Source organism: Populus nigra, chromosome 1 (genome assembly GCF_951802175.1).
Source record: "Populus nigra chromosome 1, ddPopNigr1.1, whole genome shotgun sequence".
Lineage (NCBI taxonomy): Eukaryota > Viridiplantae > Streptophyta > Magnoliopsida > Malpighiales > Salicaceae > Populus > Populus nigra.
The window spans coordinates 40,744,190-40,772,097 of NC_084852.1; the positions used below are offsets into that span (position 1 = coordinate 40,744,190).

Genomic DNA, 27,908 nt, shown 5'->3' on the forward strand with positions numbered 1-27,908 from the left:
TCTCTCTTATCCGACAAAAAAAAGATTGAAAAATAAAAGAAATGAACTTTTGTATCAAAATTGAATTTTTGACAACTAAAAGGAACGATTACTTATAAATCTAAAAAGATAGGGGATGAAAATAAATTTTTTTGTATGAAATTCGAAGCCACCACCTATTTTACCCATCATTTTCACTTTGGTACTCTGATTTTCAATCCAACCCTTCCTTTAAAAAAAATGCAATTGGATACTAGTTTAGGCTTAAAAGAGCTAAATTGTGCCAAAAAAATTTGAGGATCAAATTAATTTTTTTAAAAAATTAACTATTACAATTCACAATGATTTGTGAGATGGTGAATAATATTGGCAGCTACCGTGTTTTCCCTCCATAAATTAATTTAGGTTAATATGGAGTAATAAATTTTTAAATTAAAATTCTATTGGACATAAGTTAGTTGTGCTTGTCCCTTTTTTTTTTTTTTGTTTTATTCTTCGAGTAGCATATTGTCTTTTTCATTTTGCAGACTGCCCATCATTTTCTTCTAGTAGCATATATACTATTATTTTATGGTGGGAGGTTATTTTTGGACTATATGTTAACCGATGCCAACACATTTTTCCGGTGATAAATTAAATTGGTGACCCTATTTATTGGAACTGAAGATTCATAATCCTCTTTGTCACGACCCTTTCCTTGAACAAAGAGATCCAATCCTCAACCATTGAGGACATGGCCCCAAATCAGTATCTAAGACCAAAATAAATCTAAAAGAGAAGAGAGCTTTGGTAGAAAGAAGTCATAGCTTTATATACATTTCATTCACTCATTTCTAATATTTACTTCATCTAACCTAACTAGTTAAAGTTAGATAATGTAAATATTATAAATAATAGTGTATAAAAAAACACACATATATATATATATATATATATATATATATATATATATATATATATATATATTACGGATTAAGAAGCATATCAAGGTTCATTTGGATTTTTGTTTTGTTTTTATATGTAAATTATAATTGTTTTTATATTATCTTTAATATATACATGTATTTTAAGAGTTTTATCTTATTTCAATAGTTGCAAGCCAATATCTTCTTAGAATTATGGAAGAATAAAACAATTAACATGTCTAACATGTGAGTATTTATAATATCCACAAAAATCAAAGTACAACTACAGTTTAAAATAAAACTAAATAGGTGGTGTTTATATTTTATAAAATATTAAGAATTGGATTGGATAGTCCCACCCCTATTTTGTGTATGTATTCGATAAGAAGAGCAGTAGTTGCAAGGGAACAAAGTCTGTAATTCTCGCATAACTAGAAAACTCAAAGAAGCTGGCTGTACTAGTCAGTCAATGTAATCTAATGTGAAGTAAATGCTTCTACAGACAGACCTTATATTTAAGATTTATATATTCCATCAACAGTTGACCTTGCAATAAGAAGAAAAGACGTCGGCCTTTATTATTCAATCAAATTAAAGCAGGTACATAATATAGCAACCAATTAAAAACGGAGGACAGACACATATATATATATATATATATCCACGGTCTTAAACCTGCCACGCACACTAATAGAGAGCAAATCACAATACCACCTTGAAATAACATAAGACATCATAGGCGTCGTCATAATGAACCGTCTTTCTTCTTCTTGTTTTTTGTTTCTTAATAGTCTCATATGAACCAGTACTGCAGCATGCACAATAGCTTGAAGAGCAGGGATGTGCTTCCATTAATCAGCTTTTGGGGGGGTGAGAGAATCTTGGGTCTTCCTGAAAAGCTTATGCGCAAGATGCTGTGCAAAGGTGCGTGGAGGGAACAATGGAGGCTCAGCCTCAGTCACAATTTCTGTCAGTGGCTTGAGGATGATTTTCTCCTTCGGCGGCTCGCAAAAAACTGCCCATGAAATCCTTACCTTCTCCTTGTTAACAAGTCCCCTGTGAAGAATACTCTTGTATTTCCCATTGCTCAAGATCTCAACAGTGTCGCCAATGTGCATGATGATTGAGTTGGGGACGCATTTTGCTGTTACCCACTTGCCTTCATAGAAGAGTTGCAGGCCCGGCACCATGTTGTGGAGTATAAAAGTGAGTGCACTTATATCTGTGTGAGCTTCAACCCCTAGAGCTAGTTCTGGTTGAGGGCACCTGGGGTAGTAGTTGATCTTCATTTGGAGTAGTAACTCTTCCATGCCACCAACCTCCTTTTCTAGCCTTCCTTCTTCCAATCCCAGGCCAATTGATAGTGCTGACAGAATTTTGCTCGCTAAACTTCTCAGCAGCCTTGCATATTCACTAGTGACTTTACTGCAAAGTTGTCAATTTTATGATTTATATTGTAAGTTTGGAGATGAGATTGAATAAACTGCAAGAATTTGACTTGACTATCACAGACTGTGTTTCTTCCATCCTTCAATTTTCCTTATATGACAAATCCTAAAATATAGAAAGAATAGCCAGGTCCGACATGGGGACGAGACTACAAGTTTCGGACATGAACCCATGTAGGATATGGATCTGGAGTCTGAGCAACGTAGAATTAACTAAAAAGGAAGAAGTCTCAAGAAAGAAAGAAAGCTTACGTATAATCACTAGGTGTCTTAGGCCATACGGAGATGTCACGCTTGTCCTCAGGAAAAATGAGATGGAAAAAATAGTCCTCCCACTCAAGCTGCCCACTGGCATTGTTAGCTAGCTTGCTTCCATACCCTTGAACATTTCCTGAAGCCTGATCATTAGCATACTTCTCTTTTTCCTCAATTGGAAGATCAAAGAAAGCCTGGCCAGCTTTCCTGACACGATCGATTAAATCATCAGGAATTCCATGGTTGACAAGGTGCATAACACCCCACTCTTTAGCTGCCTTGACTATTTCTTCCCGGCATTTCTCCCGGACCACTTTGTCCTCAGATTCAATTTCCATCAAATCAATGGTTGGAACTTGAGGCCCTTCATTGTTCTTCACTTCTTCGAAAACATTGCCGATGTTATTTAACTCCTCTTGGGGCCGAATATATTCTTTTGGGATTGATTTGATCCCACTGCTTGCCAAACTCTCAACTCGTGGAACTAGCACTGATGAAGTCACCATGACAGCAATAGCACTAATGATGTTTTATGAAACTTGAATTTTGCTTACAAAGCACACAACGAATACAAAATCTTTTAAAAGAATGCTGCGAGGTTTCAGCAAACGCTCGGCACAATTTTATAAGTTTATGGATGGTGTTCATAGAGACAAACTTAGAGATAGAGACATGAATTGGGCTGGTTAGTCACGTGATGAAACATTTTACCAGACTCGCATGACCAGTGAAAAAAGGTGACTTTAGCATGCAAGATTGGTTGACTGGAGGGTTAGACACGGGGGGGGTTGGGGCGATGCCTATCGAGTACTCTCCTACCGGTCCTCTTCTTGTTTACTTCATTAATTTGCCGTAATGTTTGACAACGTTAACTCTCTCAGTTCCTCACGTGCTAATGGACTTTCAGATGATTTTTTTTTGTGTGATTTTACTTCGTGTAGGAAAACTCTCTTTTTCCCCCCCCGGTTAAAGTTCTGAGTTCCAAAATCTTATTCTATTAGATTTGCAAGATGAATATATATAGATAATTGTTAATGGGATGTTTCGATTTCTTCTCAAAAGATTGGCTTGTTTCAATTACTTTCAATGATTTTCATTATAGTTTTTACCAGCCAGTCGTCCCGTGCGATGTCATGTGACACTTTTCATATATTTTTTATTTAATTTTGTAATAATTAATATAGATATTTATAAGAAAAAAATATATATTTAAGCAATATTCTGTATTTTATTCATGTGTTTTTTTGTTTCAATAAAATATATCTTTTTTTATTAACAATGTGGTTTTTTTGAATAAAAACTAAATTAAATTAAAATAAATATTCATAATAAAGAATTCCAATAATTTATATTCAAGAAAAAAAGTATCTTTTTAATTAAAACTCTCTTTGTATATTTTGTATTTCTATGTTTTGAAAAAAAAAACTTTTTTATATAGGAAGTATTGTTATTTCAATAAAAAGATACCATGATTTATAAAGAAAGTTTCAATATATAAGTAAACAAAATCATGACTCCATGATTTTCTATGAAAAAATATATGAGAATAATTAATTTGAAAAAAATATATAAAAACTAACAATAATAAATAGATAATTTATTATTATTATCAAATATTCATGAGAAATTCTTAAAACAATCTACATATTCGGTTCATATATAAAATTATATCTAAAGTAATTAATTATTAATATTACCATTAAAAGCTCCAATTTTATTTGAAAACAACGGCTTAATTGGATAATTGTTTTAAAATAATTTTAATGATTTTATTCAAAAATAATTTTATTCTAAAATAAAAATAAATAAAGGGCTATTTAAAATAAGATCAAACGCACATCGAAGAACTGACTAGCACATTTAGCCTTAAGAAAAAAAGCTCAAGTACACCTGATATTTTTCTTTTTCAAAAACAGGGGACCATACATCGTCAGCTAAAAGTTTATTTAATAGAATTGACAATACATATCCTCCATTACAACAAATTCAATTCAATTCACCTTAAATCATAATCTTTTTACAATTCACAACCTTCAAGGCTTGAGTTGATTCAATCAACTCTCTCATAGTCTTGAACTATAAAGCAATCAATATTTGCTTCAAATTTGGTATGAACCCATCTCGCAATCTTTTCTCATAGTCTTGAACTATAAAGCAATCAATATTTGCTTCAAATTTGGTATGAACCCATCTCGCAATCAATATTTGCTTCAAATTTGGTATGAACCCATCTCGCAATCTTTCATCCATATGCTTCCTAGTGGGTATATAATGAGGAGCAAACATGGAAAGGTAATGAAAATACCTCTCATACTCTATCACTCATATTCCTTCTTGTTTCGTTGTCAATAACTCTTGTTCAATTTAATCTTTTGATGATGCCTTAAATAAGGTTTGTTCTTTAAATTTTGTCTTAAAATCATCCTAGGACCATACATCCGTAGCTCGTCAACTACACAGTCTTCCACCAAGAATACAGAAATTTTAAAAAGGTATTACAAGGTGTAACCTAATTAATTATTGTCGTTGAAGTGTTTAATTGACTACAATTAGGTTGATTCACATGTTGAAATTAATGTATTGTGAAACCTAATTAATTATTGTCGTTGTTAAAGATGAGAAATTGAAAGAATGGAAATTGGGGAAAGGTTGTTAATTTGTGTTATATGTTATGGTGGGTTGGAAATAGGTGGATTAAATTGATATAATTAAAGGGAAATTTGGGGTCTAAATTGTGAATTTGATTATGTGTATAACCGACTATGAATGAAGTTTTTTTTAAAAGGATTTGGGAATTTGAGAAGAAAAAAAAATTATGGTTCGGTGAACAAGCAAAAAGAATAATTAAAAAAAAAATTAAGATTTTATGGCATTAAAAGAATTTAAAAGGTGACTATAATAGGGGTGACATAACCAAAATATAGAAACTCATGATTCAATGAGCAAGTATACTGGTAGATCGCTTTTATTTGTCAACCATGCAAAGCGTTTAGTAAAATTTTTAAATTATTTTTTCTATCATTTTTAATTGATTATTTATTTGTTAGACATTTTTACAACTTATTTATTTTACAGGAACAATAGCTTAGGTGTGAGTCTACTCTGATAAAGTTATATAAGAAAACGCATGTAAGAAAGGCAGATAAGAAAAAAAAGAGTGAAAAAGTTTGTAGATAGTTGAGTTGAGGCATTTGCTGTAAGTTTTTTTTTTTAATTCTAGCAATCTTTTTATTTTTTTTTTTAATTATAATTGACTTGTTTTTTTTTTGTTCTATAGAAAACATGTAACGCAATAATATTTGAAAAATATGGAGAAGACACTTCCATCTATTCTCCTCACGATCCTCAATTATGGTTGAAGATTGAGTAATTGATGGACCCAATAAAAAACTAGTTTATAAAATACTTATGACATCATCCAAAAAATTGAGGCCGGGCCATATTGCTTCAACTTTAAGCACACAATAATAGTGTCCAAGCCAGTTGACACTGGAATTTGAAACAAGGATCCTAGAACAAGTCAAGAAGCAAGTAGCTAGATTAGACAAGAAATAAAAACCAGATTAGAAGAAGAAAATAGGCGGAATTGTGAGAAACGATTGGAATAAACGACTTCACATTTTCTTTCTTCTCATTTCAGTCTTTTTGGCTCAGGATCCCTCACCCCCACCCCCTCCACCCCCACCTCCACCTCACAACAATGCATTTATTATTGAAAAATTATTTTTTAATGAATATTGAAATTAATAAAAATTTGATAGTCAATAAAATTAAAGTGTTTGGTTTTATTATGATTTTTATTGTTTTTTAAATTAATACCTACATAATTCAAAACAAATACTAAACTTCTAACAGAATCACTAACGAATTTTTGATATTTGTTGTTGATTCCATCAGAAATATAGACATCATTTTATCGAAGTGTTACAGAATGGTTTAAAAGTTTTAGACCTTTCCTATAGAATTAGCAATGAACATTTCATTGAAATTAGTTTTTGCTGGTTGAATAGGCGACATGATATTTCATCGGTAATTTATTTATTAATGAAATGACTGATGAAAACTGTTCGATGCTTTTTATTTTTTTAGTGTCAATATTCCATTAGAATTACCATTTATTGACGGAAATACTAACAGATATTAAATCCCCGTAAGAACTTTTTTTGGTGACATTTTTCTATCGGAAAATCTATTGCCAATGTAAATAGCTGATGAAATGATGTTTATTCACTGACGGAATATTTCATCAACCCTTTTCAATATTCATTTGAATATTGACTATTGTTTAATTTTCATATTGGCATAGAAAAAAAAAGAAGATATTTTTGTTGTCTGGGAATTGAAGCTGGCAAGTTTAGGGAATTTCTTAAACTAACCCTTTCAAATTTTATCATATTTATTTGACTGAAAAAGATTTATTGATTTTATTTTTAATTTGTTTATTTTTTATTAACTTTCTGATGATATTGAGATATTTCATAACTTTCAAAAGATAAAATTAAAAACTTGCATACATTTTCTATTACTATTACTAGTAGAAATGGACGGTGGGGGGAATGAAACTATAAGAAAGTTACAATAGCTGATTGTAAGAAGTCAAATTTTTAAAAGTGACATTAACACACCTTGTAAACTTAGTTTCGATAAAAAAAGTATTTTAAAATAAGAAGCAACCGAAACTATATTTCTAAGAATAATTAAAAACATTATTTAATTTAATTATTTTAAACTGCTTCGATAATGTTTCGATGATTTAAATCAAGCATTCATAGTGTTCTTTGACTGATGTTGTGTAAATTTTCCTTGTTATTTCGGTGCGTCAGACATTCAAAAGGAGCAATGAGTAGACGTAATTAATGCGATGTAGATGTTAGATGCTAAATTTTGATATTTTGGATATTAATTGATCACGTGATGGGAGACCATACCAGATTCATCAGCAGCGGAAGAAGGGTGGTCTCGGACGCAAGATTGGTTTGACTGGAGAGTTCAAGCACGAGACCTAACGGTTCTTCTCTTGTTCACTCTCTGGAGATGCTCTTTTGACACCGTCACCTCTCTCAACCACTCCCGCTACTGGACTTTCAAGTGATCTTAACTTTTTTTATTATTATTAATTTGTATCAGTTTGTATCTATCTTTATTAATTTTATAAATTTTAAAATTAATAATTATATAAGTTTTTAATGGCCCTAAAAAAACTTAAACTTATAACTATTAAAATATAAATTCAAGACCTAACCGATTGAGCTACTTTTTAAGATTTCAAGTGGCCTTAATTAACAAATACTCTAAAACACGTGGGGAAAGTACTCTAGTTTCCCCATGCATTTTTTTTCTGTTTTTTTTTTTCATTTTCTCATTTATTTTTTTTCTCCTTCCCCCCCCCCTCCCACATTTGTTTTTTCCCCCATATTTTTTTGAGTTTTGCATGTTTGTTTTTCTTTTTTTTCCAAGATTATCTTCTTTTTTTGTTTTTTAGTTTTTGTTTTTTGGTTTTTTTTCAAAATTATGATTTTTTTTAATATTAAACTGGTTGAAAATTTAATAATGTAATTTTTTCCTTTAAAGCATTATGAATTACTAAAATATTTCCCTACATGGTTTTTTTATGATTTTTTTATTTTTTATTTTCAAAATGATCTTTGTCGATTTTTTTTTATATTGAGCTTATTGAGAATTTTGCTTTGTAGATTTTTTTTTTAAAACACTGTGAATTATTATAATGTTTCTCCACATGGTTTTTGTTTTGCTACAGTGTTTCCCCATATGTTTTTTTTAAAAAAATTATCTTTGTCGAATTTTTTTTTTAATATTGAGCTGATTGAGAATTTAGCTTTAACTTTCCTCACATGTTTTTCTTTCTATTTTTTTTCTTTTTTTTTCTTTTTTGTTTCCAAAATTGTCTTTTTCTTTTTTTTGTGTTTTTTTCAGAATTGTTTTTGTTTATTTTATTTTTTTTAATATGGAGCTGGCTGACAATTTAGTTTTATAGTTTTTTTTTTAAAATACCGTGGATTACTACAGTGTTTCCCCACTTGTTTTTTTATGATTTTTTTCCAGAATTGTCTTTGTCAATTTTTATTTTTTTCATATTGAGCTGGTTGAGAATTTAGTTTTGTAATTTTTTTCTTTAAAACATTATGGATTGCTACAGTGTTTCCCCATGTGATTTTTTTTTCAAAATTATCTTTATAAATTTTATTATTTTTAATATTGAGTTGGTTAAGAATTATAACTGTATGTCTCCTCATGAAACACCATAGATTGTTACAGTGTTTTCTTGTATGGTTTTTTTTTCTTTTGTTTTTTTATGATTGTTTCCAAAATTTTCTTTGTTGATTTTATTTTTTAAAATATTAAACTGGTTAAAAATTTAGTTTTATAGTTTTTTCCTTAAAAATATTATGAATTATAACAGTTTTTCTCCATATAATTTTTTTATTTTTTTCACAAACCCATAACAATACACAAACATGCCATAAACCTATAGTATCATGCGGATATGGCATCTAGTTTGAACTCAGAGTAGTGGCAATTTTTTTAAAATCTTTCTCGATTGCGACTTTAATCCTCTCGGCTAATCTTAAAGCTCCGAGAGTTTAGAAACCAAATCTCGAAGCCGTCAGTCAGTGTTGGTGATCACATTCTTGGCTCAATCTTGTTCCTTCACAAGATGGCTACAGACTACAGAGTATCATTAACAATAACTACAAGGGAACAGTAATTTACTATAGCACGTAATACTGTTTATTATAAGTGAATTCACTATTAATCACACTGTGTTGCACTGTAAATATATTATGAGTGTTTTTATTATGGATTGTGAAAGTTTTTACTACAGACTGCATTATTGGTGGGGGCTAAGGACATGTTTGTTTTTCAGAATTCATTTTTCGGGAAACTACTTTTCAAATTTTCCTGTGTTTGTTTGCCATTAAGAAAATTGGTCAACGGAAAACATTTTCCGGTCAACAGAAAACACTTTCTGGTCAAGGAAAACACTTTTTGGTCAAAGAAAAATTTGGTTTGGTTTCTAGAAAAGTGTTTTCCCTTTGGCTGTGTTTGTTTTCCGGAAAGTGGTTTCCGGGAAACCACTTTCCAAACTTTCATGTGTTTGTTTGCCATTGGAAAAATTGATCAACGGAAAACACTTTCCAGTCAAAGAAAAATTTGGCTTGGTTTTCAGGAAAGTGTTTTCCTGAAAAATTTAGACGAAAAACACTTTCCGGAAGTTGTGAAAAATTTAGAAATATCATTATTTGCTGATTATATCAAATTTGATCTTCAAACTTTTGATTGCTATATATAATTTGTTTTGAATATTTATTTTTCAATTTCATCTCTTAAAATTTAATTTTTATATTAATTTTTGTCCTTATTTTTATAATTGCTATTTGCTTTTTCCTTATCATTTTTTTATTGAAATTTTTTATCTATCAAATTTAATCCTCATTCTTTTGATTTTTACTTATTTTATTTGAAATAATTTATGAAATGTTAATTATTATTATTTTAATTTCTTCACCTTTCATTTTTTTTTTAATTTTTTAGATTTGATCTCTATTATTTTGATTGTTATTTATTTTATTTGAGATAATTTATGAAATTATATTTTTTTTCAATTTCATTCTCATTCAACTTTTTAATTTGTAAGATTTGTTTCTTATTATTTTAATAAACTTGAAAAAATAAAACATTAATAAGTTATTTTCCAGCTCATTTTCCATAACATAACCGAACACTGGAAAGTGTTTTCCAACTTATTTTCCATTACACTACCAAACATTGAAAAATACTTTCCTGGAATTCACTTTCCCGGAATTCACTTTCCAAAAGAAAACTATTTTCCTGCAAACAAACGGGACCTAGTTTATGGGTGAGCACTCCCAGCGCACATGTGGCGCTTGGGCTCTGCTTATGAGTTGGGCAATCTTCAGTGCACACGTGGTGTTTGGGCTGCATTGGGTTGGGGACAAGTGGTGCTTGGATCATGTCTAAGGACTCAACGGAAATGAGTTTGACGTTAGGACCTAAGATCAATGAGTCTAGTATAAGAACCCAATTCTATTAGGTCCTTTATCATGACTCATTGTTCATGAGTCATAGGATTCTAAATATTATTATTATTTTTTAAAAATATTATTATTTTTATTATAATTAATATTATTAATAAAATAATTAATAAGTTTAAAAGAAAATATTATTATTTATATTATAATTTTTATGGCATTTTTTATAAAAATAAAGAGTAAGCCTGCGGCTTAGTATTATTAAAAATACTCAATAATTCTAAGTATTAATATAAAAAATATTATAATTTACGTTGTCAATATTTTTTTTTTCGAACACAAAGTATTCATGTCAAAGATGTTATTTTTTTTATAATATTATTATTCTTATAATGATTCAAAGTTTTAATATAAAAAAATATTAGTATTTGTATTCTAAATATTTTTGGAATTAAAAATAACATTATTTGTGTTGTGAATATTATTATTTTTACTATAATCAAAAGTATTAGTATTAAAAATATTATTTTTTGTGTTATAAATAAATACTTTATAACACGTGGCGCTTGGGCTCCTATCCCTATGCTGGGACATCTTTGTTTCCACGTGGAGTTTAGGCTTTTGTCTCTGTGCTGGGTACACCTTTTCGCACACGTGACACTTGTATTGTCTGCCTGGGAGTTGGGCATATCCTGACACGTACGTGACGCTTGGGCTCGTCAAAACCTAACTATCTTTGAATCATTGACTATATAGGGTTCAAAATAAACTTAGATTCTACATATACAGAACTCAAATAACCTTGAATCCTGCTATCATTAAGACCCAATTTTTTTAAAAAAAATAAATGACCTTAGCCCCCATATATTATACAACTCAAAATAGTATTGAGTCATTAGTCGTTTAGGGTCTAAAATAAACTTAGATCCTGCTACCGTGAGGACTCAATTTTTTTAAAAAGTAAATGACCTTGAGCCCCATATGCTACGTGACTCAAAATAGTATTCTGTCATTAGCAAAATAAACTTAGATTCTATATATGCGGGACCCAAACATCCTTGCATCCTACTATTGTGAGGAATCAATTTTTTAAAAAATAAATGATGAGCATGCGGCATAGCGCGTGACACGTAACTATAATAAATCAAACCTTGTTGTTTCTGAATTGTACTAATAAACTGTTGAACTGACAATCAAAGACATCATCACATCAAGGGGGTAGTTGAAGAATCGTGCTCTCCCAACTCTCAGTCAGCACTCGGCATGTTCAGTGTCTACACCTGCCCCGTTTATGTTCTTTGATTTCAACTATTCTTAATTTGGTCTTTATGTATAGTTGTTTTGGTAATTAGAATATTGGCAAGAGTGATCGAAGCTGAAAGGCGATGTGCTTTCTTTATACATTTTTCCCTTAAAAAAACCAGAAAGACGATCAGGATGGAGTTTTTAGACAAAAACTGGAGTAGACAGGGGTGGAGGACGTTGTTTTTAGACAAAATAATTGGTTTCCAGCTTGGACAACCAATGCTGGTCTAGTTTCTTCGAAGGCTGTCTACTCCTTAGAAACTATAAAGGAAAACAAATTTTACCAGTTGGGGTGATATATATTACAGCAGGTAACATAGAGCGAATACCCTTCTTGACTCTCTTCAAATAACGTTTGTTTTTGAGTTTTAAAAGTCTTTTTAAAAAAATTTAATTTTTTTTATTTCAAATTAATTATTTTTTATGTTTTTAGGTGGTGTCAAAAACATTAAAAAAATGCATTATAATAATGTTTTTTATTTTTAAAATTTTATTTTTAATATAAACATATTAAAATAATCCATAAATATTAAAAAAATTAATTTAAAATAAAAAATTAAAATTTTTAAAAATATTGTTTTTACTAAAAAAAAGAAACAAACATGTTTAGATAACTTTTTATATCTCGTCGATCATCGTGTCATAATTATCATCAAAGAAAACTTTATACTCCTCTATGTCTAGTCCTTGTCACTCCTCTCTCTCCTCGATCATCGTGTCATAATTATCGTCAAAGAGAACTTCATGAATCTCCTCGAACACTTCACTATTCAACTGAAGAAGACAAAAAATATTAATTAAGGATAAGTTCTATAATAACTGATTAAAAAAATATTATGAGAGACCTTCCCCTTGCCATCACAAATGATGATGATTGTATTTGCGGAGATTTTGCAATGTTTTGACATTTTATTTTTATATTAAAACTTTCTATTTTTTTAATATTTTAACATTTTATTATTTTATTTGCATTAAATTATTTTAAATTAAAGTTGTTATACTTTTGGTTATTAATAGATTAATAACAACTTTTAACTATTTAGAAATATTTTAAATTTTAAAATTATATTTAATTGTTTAATATTGTGTTTTTATTTTATAATTTAAAGTTAAATTATTGTTAGATTTGAATTTGAATATATATAAAGAAATCGAAGTTGTTAATTTTATTTGGATTGATATTTTTTAAATTGGATAAAAAAATATCTTTTTTAAATCGAAGTTATATTTTTTAAGAGAGAATCACTATTGATGTTTTTTTTTAGTTTCTTCACCAAAGTAAGATATTGATTTTATTTTAAAACAATTTTAAAAAATACTAAAAATATCATAAAAGTTAGATATTAGATCCTTAATTTGATAGGATCTAATAGGGTCTACCACACTGGATTAAAACTCAAATCCATCTCAGCCTTTAAAACAATTTGCTCTTTGATCATGTTGTGCCGCGTAACCCGGTGTACCAAGCTACTGGTACATCTCACCACACTGTAACAAAGATCGGTTCACCTCCTTGAAAGAAAAAACCAGGCATTTTTCATTGCCTTCAGCGCCGAATCTGGCTGGAAAAAGGCCGCGACTTTTTCAGCCACCCAAAGTTTCAATCCATCGATTCTCTCTCATCAGCCATCAATGGCCATTGAAACCACCGTCATCAGAATCCTCTCCCCCAGATCTACCAGAATCTACCCTTTTTGGCCTAAAACCTCGCTGAAGAATTTCACCCCTCTAACAGTGGCCACGCGTGAGATACACGTGCCACTAGAGGTATTTTCATAATTTTCTGGGAAGTTCAAGGGTATTTCAGTCTTTTACCTATACAACGGCACTCAGGTAATTTTGGGGATTCCTAGTGGTATTTTATTTATTTTTTATACAAGTATTCTTTGTATTTTGTAAAATACCCGAAATAAATATAAAAAAGAATAATGACGCTGGTCCAACATCCATTTTATCCCGTCATCGTGCGCAGGTTCAAAGCCCAATTCTCAAGTATGAGTTATGCCCATTTTTAGCGACACCAATATAATTTTTCTTTTTAAGAATGAACATTGTTTGTCAACACCTTTTTTTTTACAAAAAAAGGACCGATGTCAAAAGTTTAAAAATAAAATATGGATTATATTCATTGTTTCTTTTTGGTAACTCAAATGTAGCTTTTCTTTTTAGGGTTAAACATCAATATTTTTTACGAGTCTTCTATTTTTAGGGAATGATGTTATTTTAGACGTGTCTTCTATTTTTATTTTTAGGGACCAACGTTAATCATCTTTCAAAACAAATTGCAAATAAGTTCAAAATATTATAGCATTTGAATAAAAAAAAACACAACTAAGGGTAACCTTTCTCTTGAAATGATGTTTTAACGGTAGAGTTTACCTTCCCTTAATCATAACTAAAATAATACCTGAATATCTGGGACCAATGTCTAATTTGAGATTTCTAGTTCCCTCAAATTACTAAATGGCGACTCCAATTAAATCTTTATTTTCCCTGATTAAAATTTTTGTTAAAAAAAACAATAGAGCCATTGCATGATGTCGTGTATCGACAAGATGAATGAACGTATATTAAATGCACAGTATGCATTTGATCTATGATTTGTCAAAGTCTTGAATTGATTGCTAGTAATAACTATTTTGCTTGATTGAATTTAGTATCATCAAGTGCTAATTGTGATTGGACTTTATGTTAGACTTAATTAAAATCAATAAGGGGATTAATTAATCATAACCAAGATACCTAATATTTGCTAAATTTATTTTTTCCTTCACTTGTTTTCAATTCATACCCTTTTTCTTGAATTATTTAGTTTAATTAATTTTCAAACCATAATAATTCAAAATACTGATTTAAATTTTTGTTAATCAATTTGGCTAATTAGGTTAATTTACTATAATAGAAAATCCTTAGGACTATCACGTGGCTTTAACTTACCATATATGCTCTATGTGATACGTGTACTTGCGAGCTTTATAAATTTAAGATTCGTGTGCTTGATTTGTGAGCATTAATAAATATAAAAAAAATCACAAAGTCAAGCACCAACTCAATATCAGAATGTTTGTTTGAGAACGTGATAACAATGTAGAAAGTGAAAAACAATTATGAATCTTAATTTCAATAAACTCAATGTTGAAGGAAAAAATAATAATAAAATATTAACTAGAAAAAAATAAAAATTTAACCTACCAAACTCGTGAATTAGAGCAATCTGAGTTAACCTACCAAACCCGTAAACCGGTTAATAGACCTTATAAAGTTTAATAACATATTTTTTCTTACAAAACTATATTTTTAACTATCCAATAAAAAATAAACGATCACAAAACTTAGTCCAATAAAAAAAAGGTTAACCCACCAAACTTAAAAACTAGGGCAACTCAAGTTTTTCTAGCAAACCTGTAAACTAGCTCATGGACTCTACAAAGTTTAGTAACTTGGTTTTTTTTAAAACCATTTTTTATTTAAAAAAATAGACGATTACAAAATCAAGCAGTAACCTAATACATGAACATTTGTTCGACACCCCGATAACCATATAAAAGAAAAACAAAATAAATTGCGAAGTACAATTCTCAATCAACTCAATATTAAAAGGATAAAATCAAAAACAAAATCTAAAAAAAGAAGCTATTAAAAAAATTAGGACTAAATCAAAGAAGTTTTAAAGATCGAGTGACTAAACTGAAAGAAGAAGGGGAAAATGTCGAGTGCATGTTTCACATGCGCCAGGGTGGGAGGAAGTTCACATACTTTGAGTAGCGCGTGAGAATTTATTTGATCACTGATTGGTTACGTGTTTGATGTCGTTGAAACTATCATGGTGTCCGCTTCCATATATGACAATGTTTGTTGTATTAAGAGGTCTGGTATGGCTCTGGAAACCCATTCTTCTTTCTTTCTTCTTTTCTCTTATTTTGCCTCAGTTGATGTGACAGCCTATGTCATTCTTGCCTCCAGGTTTCAGTGTTTTTCTAAGCTTCAATTTTAGTCCATCTACTTTCGATCGTTAGAAAAATGAAGAATTCAAATAATATTTTACAAAATTGATCACCAACCCAATATTGGTGCAATTACCTGATACCATATGGAGTATATAAGACCATATAAAAATAAATTATCAACAAAAAAATCTTAATCAACACAAGGGTAAAATTGAAATCCAAACAATTTGATGACTAAAACAAAACATAAAAGATGAAGGATATACTGAAAGCACCTTTTGTTAAAACAAAAAAAAGGATTCTATTTTTTTTATTTTTCAGTTTTGGTCCCTTTGATTTAAATCTCAATAAAACAACAAAATTGATTTTTTTTTTGTGAAATCAAGGACTCATCAGATGTTGAATTTTTTTTTGATATTGTGATAACCATATAAAAATAAAAATAAATTAAATTATCAACTCAAAATCCCAACAAACACGCATTAAAGGATTAAATTGAAAATAAAAATTTCAATAAACAAAGAAAAAAAGGACTAAAATGAAAAAAAATATAAAGCAAAACAAAACAAAAAAAAGGACTAAAATGAAAAAAAATATAAAGCAAAACAAAACATTAGATTACTATTATAATCCATAATGTAATGGGTGCAGGTAAGAAATGTTTTCCCCCACACCATTTAGTTTTTTTCCTAATTAAAACAAACCTAAAAGCCATCAGTGTTTTACTGGGAATTTAACCACATTATATTATTCATTGGAACATTGTAATGATGCTATTGCTCTTTTCATCAAAACTGATAAAGCTTGTAAGCACTGTTATTAAACCCGGCCCGACGGGTCGACCTGGGACCAGATCGATCCGGTGGCTGGACTAGTCCGAGTTTAATAAAAGACCAGCTGTGGCAACAGCCCGACCAAACCCGGGTGACCTGGCCGAACCCGGACGAGACCCGATTTTTTTTTTCAAATGTAGGATTTGAAACCCATTAGTATATATACTCTATGTTCCAAAAAATCATGTTTTTTCAATGTGGGATAAAAAAACCTTTTGATTTAAATACTTCAACTTAAAAGGATAACATAGTATCTTTTCAATGTGGGATTTGAAGCTCTTTCATATATATATATTATGTTCCCATGAAAAAAGTTATGTTTTTTCAATGTGGGATTTGAAACCCATTAGTATATATACTCTATGTTTCCAAGAAAAAAAATCATGTTTTTTCAATGTGGGATAAAAAACATTTTGGTTTAAATACTTTAACTTAAAAAGATAACATAATATCTTTTTAATGTGGGATTTGAAACCCTTTCATATATATACTCTATGTTTCCAAGAAAAAAGTTATGTTTTTTCAATATGGGATAAAAAAACTTTTTTAGTTTAAATATTTTAACTTAAAAGCTTAACATAATATCTTTTTAATGTGGGATAAAAAACTTTTTAAAATATTATTTTAAACTTCATAATATGTATAATCTATATTTACATGGATTTTTTCATATGAAATATTGAAACTTTAATTTTTTTTTTAATTTTTCCGGGTTAATCCGAGTTGACCCATGAAACCTGGGACTTGGCCCCTTGACCGGGTTAACCCCCTGGCCGAGTTTAATAACTATACTTGTAAGTAGGGATAGAATCATCTTTTCAAAGTAATCCATTTGACATTACAAGATTGATTGGAGATAAATTGTTCTACACATTTGTTTTTGCACATTTAAATGACTTTGTTGCCCTTAAAGAAGAAAAATGTTAAACTTTGGTTCAAGAGATTTCTTTTATATATCTTTTTATTGTTATTTGCACAGTAAAATTGCGGTGATATTTTTAAGAGAAAAAAGCCTTTAAACTTGTACATAGGGGTTTTTTGTGTTTTTATATTTTTTTTAAAGTGAACTTATGAGATTGTCCTTAAAATATAAAAATATACACATTGTTTCAAGGGCATTTTTAGTTCTTTTATGGTTCTTTTTGTTATTTTTTGGTTGATCTTTGGGCTATTTATTAATTGTAAAAAATTAAATATTATTAGAAAAAAATTATTGACCTATGCAATGCATGCGCCAGCATGTGATGGTCCTCACATTCTACGAGTAGTGCATGGGTGACCGTTCAATTATTATATTCAGCCGTTTGTGATGGCATTAGAAGCGACACGTCATCCTCTTAATGTTAGTAGGGCGTGTGTACATAACAGAGGTGCAATTGGGCTCCAATGATCTTTTTTTTCTTTTCTTCTCTCTTTTTTGTCTCCAAGCCTAAAATGCACACTAGCTCTTCTAAAAATTTATTGTGTCCTTTGGTTTCTATTTCTATCAATTTTAGCTCTCATTATTTTGATTGTTATTTTTTTCTTTTAATTTTTTTAAGTTTTTTTTTAATTTCATCTCTAGGCATTTTTTTTTATTTTATTTCTTTTATCAAATTTAGGTCTCATTCATTTGATTGCGTTTTTTTTTGTGTTTTACCTTTTTATTAATTTATTTTTTAATTTTATGCCTCATCATTTTACTTCATTTAATTTTTTTTTATCCAATTTTGTTCCTCATTCTTTTATTGCTATTTTCTTATCCTTTTCTTGACTTTTTTTATTTTATCCTTTAACATTTATTTCATTTACATTTTTAATCTAATTTTGGTCCTTATTAGTTGATTGTTATTTTCTTATCCTTTTATTGATTTATTTTTTTTTTAATTTTGTCCCACAATATTTTATTTCATTTAAATTTTTATCCAATTTTGTTCCTCATTAATTTGATTTCTATTTTCTTATCCTTTTATTGATTTACTTTTTTTAGCCCCCAATTGTTTTCTTTCATTTAGTTTTTATACAAGATCGGTCTTTATTATTTTAATTGGTATTTGTTTTGCTTTTTATTTTTTTTATGATTGAAAATTTTACTTTGTGATTTTTTGTGTCTTCTTTCCTACAATGTAATCTCGGTCTTATGACTTGCGTCATTGGTTTAGAATATTAGCTTGATTTAATTTTGGTTTTTTTTAGGTCCTTTATTAAAAAATTAATTTGTCGTTTCAATTTCATCATTCGACATTACACTGTTATTAGGCCTTAAACTTTGTTATTTGTCCCACTTGTCTTTTTTATTAGTTTATCCACATCGCATATTATGAGTGGTGGGTTAATTGAGTTAACCTGAGTTTATACAGGTTTTTCTTCAATGTTTTTTTTTTATGAATCTGATTTTTCTTGTTCCATTATTTGACATTAAATTATTGACCCTTGAGCTTTGTAATTTTTTTTTCCTGTTAGGTTATTTCAAGTGCAGGTTAGTCAAGTTAACCTAGGTTAACTCAGGTTTTTCTCTAGTGTTTTTTTTATATAACTTACTCCTTTTTTGACAACTTTTTTATTTGTTTTATTTTGTTTTATCCCGATCTCATATCATGGATTGGAGGTTGGTCAAGTTAGCCCGTGTTTACTTGAGTTTTTTTCTTCAACATCACTTTTTTTAAATTGATTTTTTTTCTTATTTCATCATTTGACTTTAGATTTTTAGGTCTTGAGCTTAGTGGTTTTTTTGCTTTTTTTTTAATGCAAAATTATCTCGATTCTATATCTCAGATCGCGTAATAGTCAAGTTAACTTAAATTGGTTTGAGTTATCATCATCTGAATATATTTTTTTATATTAAAAATATTTAACTCAGCCCGTGACGCAACACACGAACCACCGATGTAGTAAAGTCTAATAATGGTGGTATAGATAGAACTCTCATTAAGAGGATGATTGTGTTCAGTCTAAGATGCTGTTTGGTTTTGTGGCTGCGGGTGAGGTTCACCCGTAGCCACACATTTTGATGTTTGGTAAAGGAAACAAACCTGATTTTACTTGGTAGGGCTTACTGATTTTTGCTGCCCAGCCGCAGGAATGGAGAAGCAGCATGGTAATTTTTTGGAACAGTGGAGCATGGCTCCACTGTTCAGTGAACAGTGTTGCAATGTTCAGTTTTTTTTTTTTTTTGCAAAATCAATGAAAAAAGTTTAGTTTTTTTTTCCCGAACAACACCAGTGCAGTTAATCGTGGACAATATTTTTTTTTCGTTTTTTTTTAAAAATTAGTTTAAGGTAAATTAAATTTACTCGTACTGTAATGAAATTGTAAATTTTTTTAAAAAAATTGTGTTGTACTCGAAAAATTAGTATTTAATATTATTTAATAACACTACATAAATTAGAAAGATATCGCATGATGACGTAATATTTGTGGAATTTGATCGCAATTCTAATAATAAAGTTATCACAATCTTTATTATTTAATAACACTACATAAATTAAAAAATTCAGTTTTTGTTGTTGCGCGCTTAAGAAACCATGAAAAATATAGTCCTTGTTAGATAGATTTCGTATGTAATGACATTGCATATAGTTTAATGGAATAATAAAAACTATTTGATATCAATATTATTTATTTCATGATGTAATAACAGTAGTTAAATCTACATTATTTAAGTTAAAAATCATTAATAAAAGCATTTTTTTAACCAAACACGTCAAAACTATTTTTTCCTCAACCTTAATTTCAACCACAGTTTTAACCAAATACCTATTTTTTCAAACCAACCTCAACTAAAAGTACTTTTTATAAAACAACTTTTTTCAAACCACAACCACAACGGCTACCACAATACCAAATACACTCTAAATAACACATCACCCAGGTAAAAGAGCATGATGGGCTATATAAATTTTGAGCTCAAATTTGAGGAGCTCAAGAGATGAAACAATTCTAGTGCCCAGAGCACTTAACCCAAACCAAACCAAAAGCCCTCAACCCTAGCCTTTTCCGAATTACAGACCGAACCAAAATCAGGTCCACCATTGATCAAAAACACATGTCTAAAACAAAATCCCACTAAAAAAATGAGAAGACAGAGAGAGAGTGGAGCCCATCAGTCCACGTGATGACACGTATAAGAGCAGGTGGTCAGCACCTGCCATCCTTGTGTCAGCCCCAAGTAATGACATGGCAGAATTTGGAAGCTCCATTGGCTATAGTAAAACCAACTATTTGATTTTTTGAAAATACCGTTACAATTCCCTCCACACATTTACTCTTTGCCTTATCCCTTGCTACTTCTCTCCCTCCAAAATATCACCAAAAAAAAACAAAGATACGCCCATTAACCAAAATCAACAAATCAACGAAACAAACACTCACCTGAAACCACATTGCAGTCCTCATAATACTGTTATGGCTGGCAAATTTGCATTTACGTTGACATCTCCTCGAGTCCTCATTGCTCCGATTCAAAAACCATTCATCTCCTCAGCTTCTTCATTACCACCTCCTTCTTGCTCTAGCAGTACCAGGGTTCATTTCAATGTCAAACAGTTTTCTCTGCGGCGAAGAATGCTTCTACCAACTACCAAGGCCACTGCTGACCAACAAGCTGGTTTGTATCACCAGCTCTTTTAACCATGCATGTTGCTTTTTAATTTTGTTAATTATATCTGTTGATCACAATGATTTGCTAGCTTCTTCTGTCAGAGATTAATTAATTCCCCATGTTTTTAAATAGTTAAGCCTAGCTTGTATTAGTATAGACCAATATTCTATTTCTATTTAAGCGCCATATTTTCATTGCTTGATTATTACCTGGAGTGGAGTGTATCATGAAAGATAAAAATTGGGTTCGATTCTTGAAATCCATGGTCATATAAATCACAAATTTCTGCTGATTTGGTCTTCTTTTGGTAAATGAAATCCCATCCAGTCATCAAAAAACGGAAAAAAGAAAAGCATCTGCTAACTCCAACATTCCTTTTCAGATCAAGCCCAAGAAGATGAGATGGTTGATGGTAAAATCTTGCAATACTGTAGCATAGACAAGAGAGGAAAAAAGTCAATAGGTGAAATGGAGCAAGAGTTTCTACAAGCACTACAAGTGAGTTCCAACAATTAATCAGTGTTTTCATTTCATTACTCTATCCAATGCATTAAACTGTATTAAAGAAGAGGCATGATGAAGTACTCCTTTTTTTTTTTTTTTACATTTTATAGGCATTCTATTATGAGGGAAAAGCTATAATGTCTAATGAGGAATTTGATAATCTCAAGGAAGAACTAATGTGGGAAGGAAGCAGCGTGGTTATGCTGAGTATGAACTGTTCTTCACAATGAAGTTTCCCTAGGCTATATGTTTATCCTTTCAATTGGAGAATTTGTCACATTGATGGTTTTTGCTGTATTTCTATGATGTATCTCAGGTTCTGATGAACAGAAGTTTCTTGAGGCCTCAATGGCTTATGTATCAGGGAATCCAATCATGAGTGATAAAGAGTATGATGAGCTGAAAATGAAATTAAAGGTCAGTGCTTGGATAATTTTCAACTTGCAAGAACAAACCCATGCTTTCTTGATATAATTCATATCAGATCAATTTACTACATTTTTCCTATTGCAAAAATGTTTGCAGTATCAGTTGATCATATATATTATTGCTGCTAGCTCTAATTGTTTCATGCCGTCCTAATTATTCTTAATACCATGTATTATTTACCTTTATTATCATACAGTCTGAAGGCAGCGAAATAGTTGTCGAGGGTCCAAGATGCAGTCTTCGTAGTAGAAAGGTGTGCTGTCTACAATTATCTCCCTGTACTTCTAGTGCTTCTAGTTTTGGGCAATGACCGTGCACTCCTTTGAGTTCTGCTCAAGTAATCTTTGGATATGGTCGAAAAGACATGCAGGATTCAACCTAACAGAAGCTGCTTACTTTCTTCCCACAGGTTTACAGTGACCTGTATGTTGACTATCTGAAGATGTTCCTGCTGAACGTACCAGCAACCGTTACTGCACTAGGCTTGTAAGGGAGACTCTTCAGTGCCATAAATCATTTTCCTGACTTGTCCTTCTATTTGTTTATTTTCTGTAAATGAAGGAGGAGGCTCCTTCCAAATCATGGTTAAAGGTTTTACTTGATGATTTTGATCTACTTTACCAGGAACTGGGTGGGTGGAGGGGTCTGATTTTCTTTTGGGTTGTCTTGACAGGTTTTTCTTCTTGGATGATCTCACTGGTTTTGAAATCACTTATCTTTTGGAGGTAAACAGTCACTTCCTCTCAAGACTTTATAATTAAAGCACAGATATATACACATTCATGATATCATTCAAACCACTGGTGAGACAAGGCTGATTTCAAATCTTCCTTTTTATATTAGAGAGATATTTAATCCTTATAATAAAGGGGAAAAAAAATCAATCATTACTTGGAGCTTTAATTTATATTTTGTATTTATATGTTTTGTAAATTGTTGCGTTGCAGCTCCCAGAGCCATTCAGTTTCCTTTTCACCTGGTTTGCTGCTGTGCCCCTCATTGTTTGGTTAGCTCTGACACTAACAAATGCAATAGTGAAGGACTTTTTGATCTTGAAGGTATAATTTGATCTCGTGACTCTTTTCCAAAACTCTAATGGGAAGCCACATAATGTCATCACGTTGCACAATGCAAAATTACTGATGGATAATGTCATTTTTATAGGGCCCCTGCCCCAACTGTGGCACGGAGAACGGCTCCTTCTTTGGAACCATATTGTCTATTTCAAGTGGTGGAACCACCAACACCCTTAAATGCTCAAAGTAAGTTTAATGCCATTTGCAGACCACATTGCTCAATGGAACTTTTGTTTTTGATTAATGACATTGCTGCAATACTCTGCTTCAGTTGCTCAACCGAGTTAGTTTACAATTCAAAAACACGGTTGATTACACTGCCGGAAGGAAGCGAAGCTTGATACAGGTGAACACCTTATCTATCCTACAGTCTGCTTAAACTCTGAAGTGTTACATGCTTGGTAATTGATATAAATAATCAGTGCTCGAAATCTGATTTCATTCTTCATCATTAAAGGGATAATATCCTGTGGATAGTCATAACAGTCATGGCTACTGAATGAAGCAGAAGTCCATTGAAGGGATATACAGTACAAGTGTTGCTAACTCGTAAGTTTGGAAGCAAAGAGTACGCCTTCTGCAGAAACTTGGCAGAGATTTGTGGCGGAGAGAATTTTCACATATTGTGTACACTGGATTGTATCTTGATCACTGTGATATTGTACATGAAAGTATGTACATGTTTATACATCTACCTATCCCAGGGTTGTTAATTAGGAGCTGAGAGCAGTGTGTTGCCATGAAGTTCTATAATCCGCTGTATTTAGTTAGAATGATGAATCGTTACCTTGCTGTTATCATAGGCAAAAGTAACACCACAGTTGCTGATTGGTTGGGTTTCCTGGGGCAGCTAACACGAAATATAACCATGATTTTGTTCACTATCAGGACAGATACGCTCACTCATCTCTTCTGTTGCTATAAGATGTTCCCATTCTTCATCAAGATTCTACTGCCCGCAACACTACTCGAATACTTTATTATTCTCGGAGCTCGTAAAATTTCAATCTATTTCAAGTCAAATGACAACCTCCTAGAAATTCTAGTTATGGAGTTACAATTAAAATCAAGTTCTGATACACATATAAATATAGTATACCAGCTAATTACTTTATACAATTAAAATTTCCATTGCAAATCCACAATGTTATATGTATGCTAGGGTGTTCAAAAATTCAAAGAAATAATTATAAAGTCCTAATCAACTAAATATATAAGGATGAAATAAAAAAATTAAATTAAAAAAAACAAAAAATTACCTGCGTCAATCTACTAAGCCTTCAACTTGAGCCATGAGATCATGATAACTCCACAGAAAGCAAATAAAAAAAATTACTAAACCCATTTTCCAACCAACCCAATATTAAAGTATGAAATTAAAAAAATCAATTAAAAAAAATTTAAAAACAACTCAAGTCAACTCGGACTAACCTATTAAACCTACAACCTAGGTCATTAAACCAATATAAGTTTATAAAAAGAAATTAAAAAAGAATTACGAAACTTCATTTCTAAAAGATTGAATGTTGAAAGTTGAAATTGAAAAAAAAAACAAAATTCATAAGATTAGAATAACTTCATATAAAATAAATTGAAAAAGATCACAAAACCGAATTATCAAATAACCTAATATTAAAGGTTGAATTTGAAATAAAAAAAACTAAACGAAAAAGATTATTGATTTGTTAGAGGGTAAAATTGAAAAAATATTTAATTAAAAAAAGGGTAAAAAATGAATAGAATTAACCTAGTTCAACCTGCCAAACTAGCGACCCGAGTTATGAGATCGAGATAACTCAATACAATGCAAATCATAATAATTTAAAAAACTCAATTTCCAACCAATCCAATGTTGAAAGATGAAATCGAAAAAGAATTAATCATAAAAAGCAACATAAAAAAATAACCCGAGAATGAGCCAATTTAATTTGGGCTAACCTGTTAAACCTGTAACTTAAGTCATAAGATAATTCATAAAAAACAAATAAAAAAAATTATGAAACCTCACCTTTAACTAATATGTTATTTAAGGCTAAAATCAAGAGGAAAAAAAAACTATATCTATGAGACCAACATATAACCCAATAGAAAAAAAAAATTGAAATACAATTTCCAAAACAATCTAATGTTAAAGAAAAAAATTAAAAAAAAACTAAAACAAAAGATTAAATTATTGAAGGATGTGATCAAAGAATAAAGAAAAAAACACTAATTTTGTGAATGTAACTACAATAATTTAGCTATATTATTTAATGTTTTATTATTAATAATTATAATAATAATAGTCACCATCATAAATACCATTAAAGAAAAAAAAGAGAGGAAGAAATTAAAAGATAAAGAAATTCCATTCACTGTACGGCTCAGCAGATAGCACCCCAGCAACAAGGAGAATAAAACCTGCCTGCACGTCAACAACTAAATAGAACTAAAATGAACATTTCTCTTCTCCATATTAAACCAATAATTTTGACTTGAGAGCCACCATCTTCGTGCCGTCACGAAGCCAATTTTTTGGAGAATGGGACATTATATAAGGATGTCAAGTACAAGAACATGGAGGAGCATCAGCGTACTTTCTCACAAAGCCCTTCGAGGAGAGGTTAGCAATAGTCAACAGAAAAGCCATGGCTTCCTTTTTTCATTCATGGAGCTTTAGCCTCTTCTTGATAGTGTTGACTTCAGCAATGTTCATCGGCAAATCAATGGCCGTAGGTTATGGTAAAGCACGCGTACCAACAGTGTTCCGGCCGAGCCAATGGTCGCTTGCCCACGCCACCTTTTATGGCGATGAGACCGCTCGCGAGACCATGGGTATGCTACCCTTCTTTTGCTTTCCAATTAATTTCAAGTGCTGCTATAACAAAAAGTTCCCTTTTATGTGTTTAATTAGGCACAACATAATTCAATTTACCGTGTACTTACATATAATTAATTAAATAACTATTTGCCTTCTTTTCCTGGGGTTAACTTATTCAGGAGGGGCTTGCGGGTATGGAAATTTGTTCCAAACTGGATACGGAACCGATACAGCTGCATTGAGCACAACATTATTCAACAACGGATATGCCTGTGGGACTTGTTACCAAATAAAATGTACGAATGCTCCTGCATGCTACGGGGTAATTACAACGGTGACTGCTACGAACATCTGCCCTCCGAATTGGTCCAAGGATTCTAACAATGGTGGATGGTGCAACCCTCCTCGAGTTCACTTTGACATGTCCAAGCCTGCATTCATGAAAATTGCTCAATGGAAGGCTGGCATCGTCCCCGTCATGTACCGAAGGTATGCCATCTTTCTTAGAAGTCAACTACATGTGGGCCAAACGCCACAAACGTTTTCGAACAAGCTTGATGGTGCCGAACACTTCCTACATATATATATAAAGCATTATAAGAGTAGTCTTGGATGCATTTTTCTCATGAATTCTTCACTTCCATCGTGAATTCTCTTCAATTGGATTAGGAAAGTGAATTTGGTATATGCAAGCTAGCCTGAGGACCATCTAACCCTAGAATACACCCCCCCCCCCCCCCCAAAAAAAAAAAAAAATTAACAATTTATCAACTTTGGCTCAGAATAAACCATCCTCTAATTAACCTTATCGTGTATTTGTTGTAGAGTACCATGTGCAAGAACTGGCGGGCTTCGATTCAAGCTCCAAGGAAATGGGTACTGGTTGCTGGTGTATGTGATGAATGTAGGAGGAGGTGGTGACATTGCCAGAATGTGGGTGAAGGGAAGCAAAACAGGATGGATAAGCATGAGCCATAACTGGGGAGCTTCATACCAGGCATTTGCTAGCCTTGGAGGTCAAGCTTTATCTTTCAAGATCACTTCTTACACAACCAAGCAGACTGTTATTGCATTGAATGTTGCTCCTCCAAACTGGGGTGTAGGGATGACTTATAAATCAACTGTGAACTTCAGTTAGTACTGATGTCAAGCTCAATACTCCACTTATCCTTCTTTTTTTCTAAAAGCCTCTTCGAGGCCCTGTTTTCCATATTTTTTTTAAGAATTTCCTGCGTCGTATGTGAACCAAGAATGGAATTTCACTTTCTGTAATGAGAGATCTAGTGGAAGATGTCCAGATTATTTGATCCTTCTTCCTTTCTTGCCTTTTATTCTTGTTGTGCTTCTTTTATTCAAACTTCAATTAAATCAAAATTCAAATCTAAAACTTAATGATTGTTTGGTATTAACCTTAATATTTGAATCTGTAAAATTAAAAAGATAAAGCAAATCTTTTTAACCATCAAATCAACCTCTTAAAATTATATTTTAGTTGCTAATAGAGAAAAATCTCAAAGCCTAATAACGCCAATTATGTCACTTTGTGTCGAAAGGCACCAATACAACAAGAAAATAACTTCCAAAGATTTGCGAGAAACAAACTGTTCCTGCTGTAGATGTGCAAAATCAGATTTGGTTTTTTTATTTTTTTTTTAATTTTCATTCATTGGACGTCCACCATCTGGCTTTTTGACCCAACAGAAGGAGAAAAGAATTGGATCGCCATGACTAGCGAAGCTAACATGAGACCCCACAAAGTTGTTGAAGTGGGAGACATGCCATCAACACAATTAGAGTATTGAGCCTTGAAGAGGGACTACACCTTCATCTCTTTCC

General features: G+C 31.1%; 3 protein-coding genes across 3 annotated transcripts; 2 read left to right on the forward strand and 1 right to left on the reverse strand.

Moving 5' to 3' along the window:
- Nucleotides 1–1,431: 1,431 nt before the first annotated feature.
- On the reverse strand, nt 1,432–3,192 carry LOC133677023 (leucoanthocyanidin dioxygenase-like). Its single transcript, XM_062098847.1, has 2 exons — nt 2,585–3,192; nt 1,432–2,309 (listed from the first exon to the last, which is right to left on the reverse strand). Exons 1-2 carry the CDS (start codon nt 3,091–3,093, stop codon nt 1,736–1,738), a joined length of 1,083 nt encoding a protein of 360 aa, XP_061954831.1. The 5' UTR covers nt 3,094–3,192; the 3' UTR covers nt 1,432–1,735.
- A 17,759-nt stretch (nt 3,193–20,951) lies between these two features.
- LOC133693552 (PGR5-like protein 1A, chloroplastic) lies at nt 20,952–24,153 on the forward strand. The gene is made up of 11 exons (XM_062114789.1): nt 20,952–21,269; nt 21,646–21,761; nt 21,878–21,974; nt 22,084–22,184; nt 22,393–22,449; nt 22,606–22,682; nt 22,870–22,921; nt 23,144–23,254; nt 23,361–23,458; nt 23,544–23,618; nt 23,730–24,153. Exons 1-10 carry the CDS (start codon nt 21,068–21,070, stop codon nt 23,611–23,613), a joined length of 981 nt encoding a protein of 326 aa, XP_061970773.1. The 5' UTR covers nt 20,952–21,067; the 3' UTR covers nt 23,614–23,618; nt 23,730–24,153.
- Nucleotides 24,154–25,846: 1,693 nt separating this feature from the next.
- LOC133681005 (expansin-A7-like) lies at nt 25,847–27,379 on the forward strand. The gene is made up of 3 exons (XM_062104085.1): nt 25,847–26,086; nt 26,252–26,561; nt 26,898–27,379. Exons 1-3 carry the CDS (start codon nt 25,900–25,902, stop codon nt 27,208–27,210), a joined length of 810 nt encoding a protein of 269 aa, XP_061960069.1. The 5' UTR covers nt 25,847–25,899; the 3' UTR covers nt 27,211–27,379.
- The last annotated feature ends 529 nt before the right edge of the window (nt 27,380–27,908 follow it).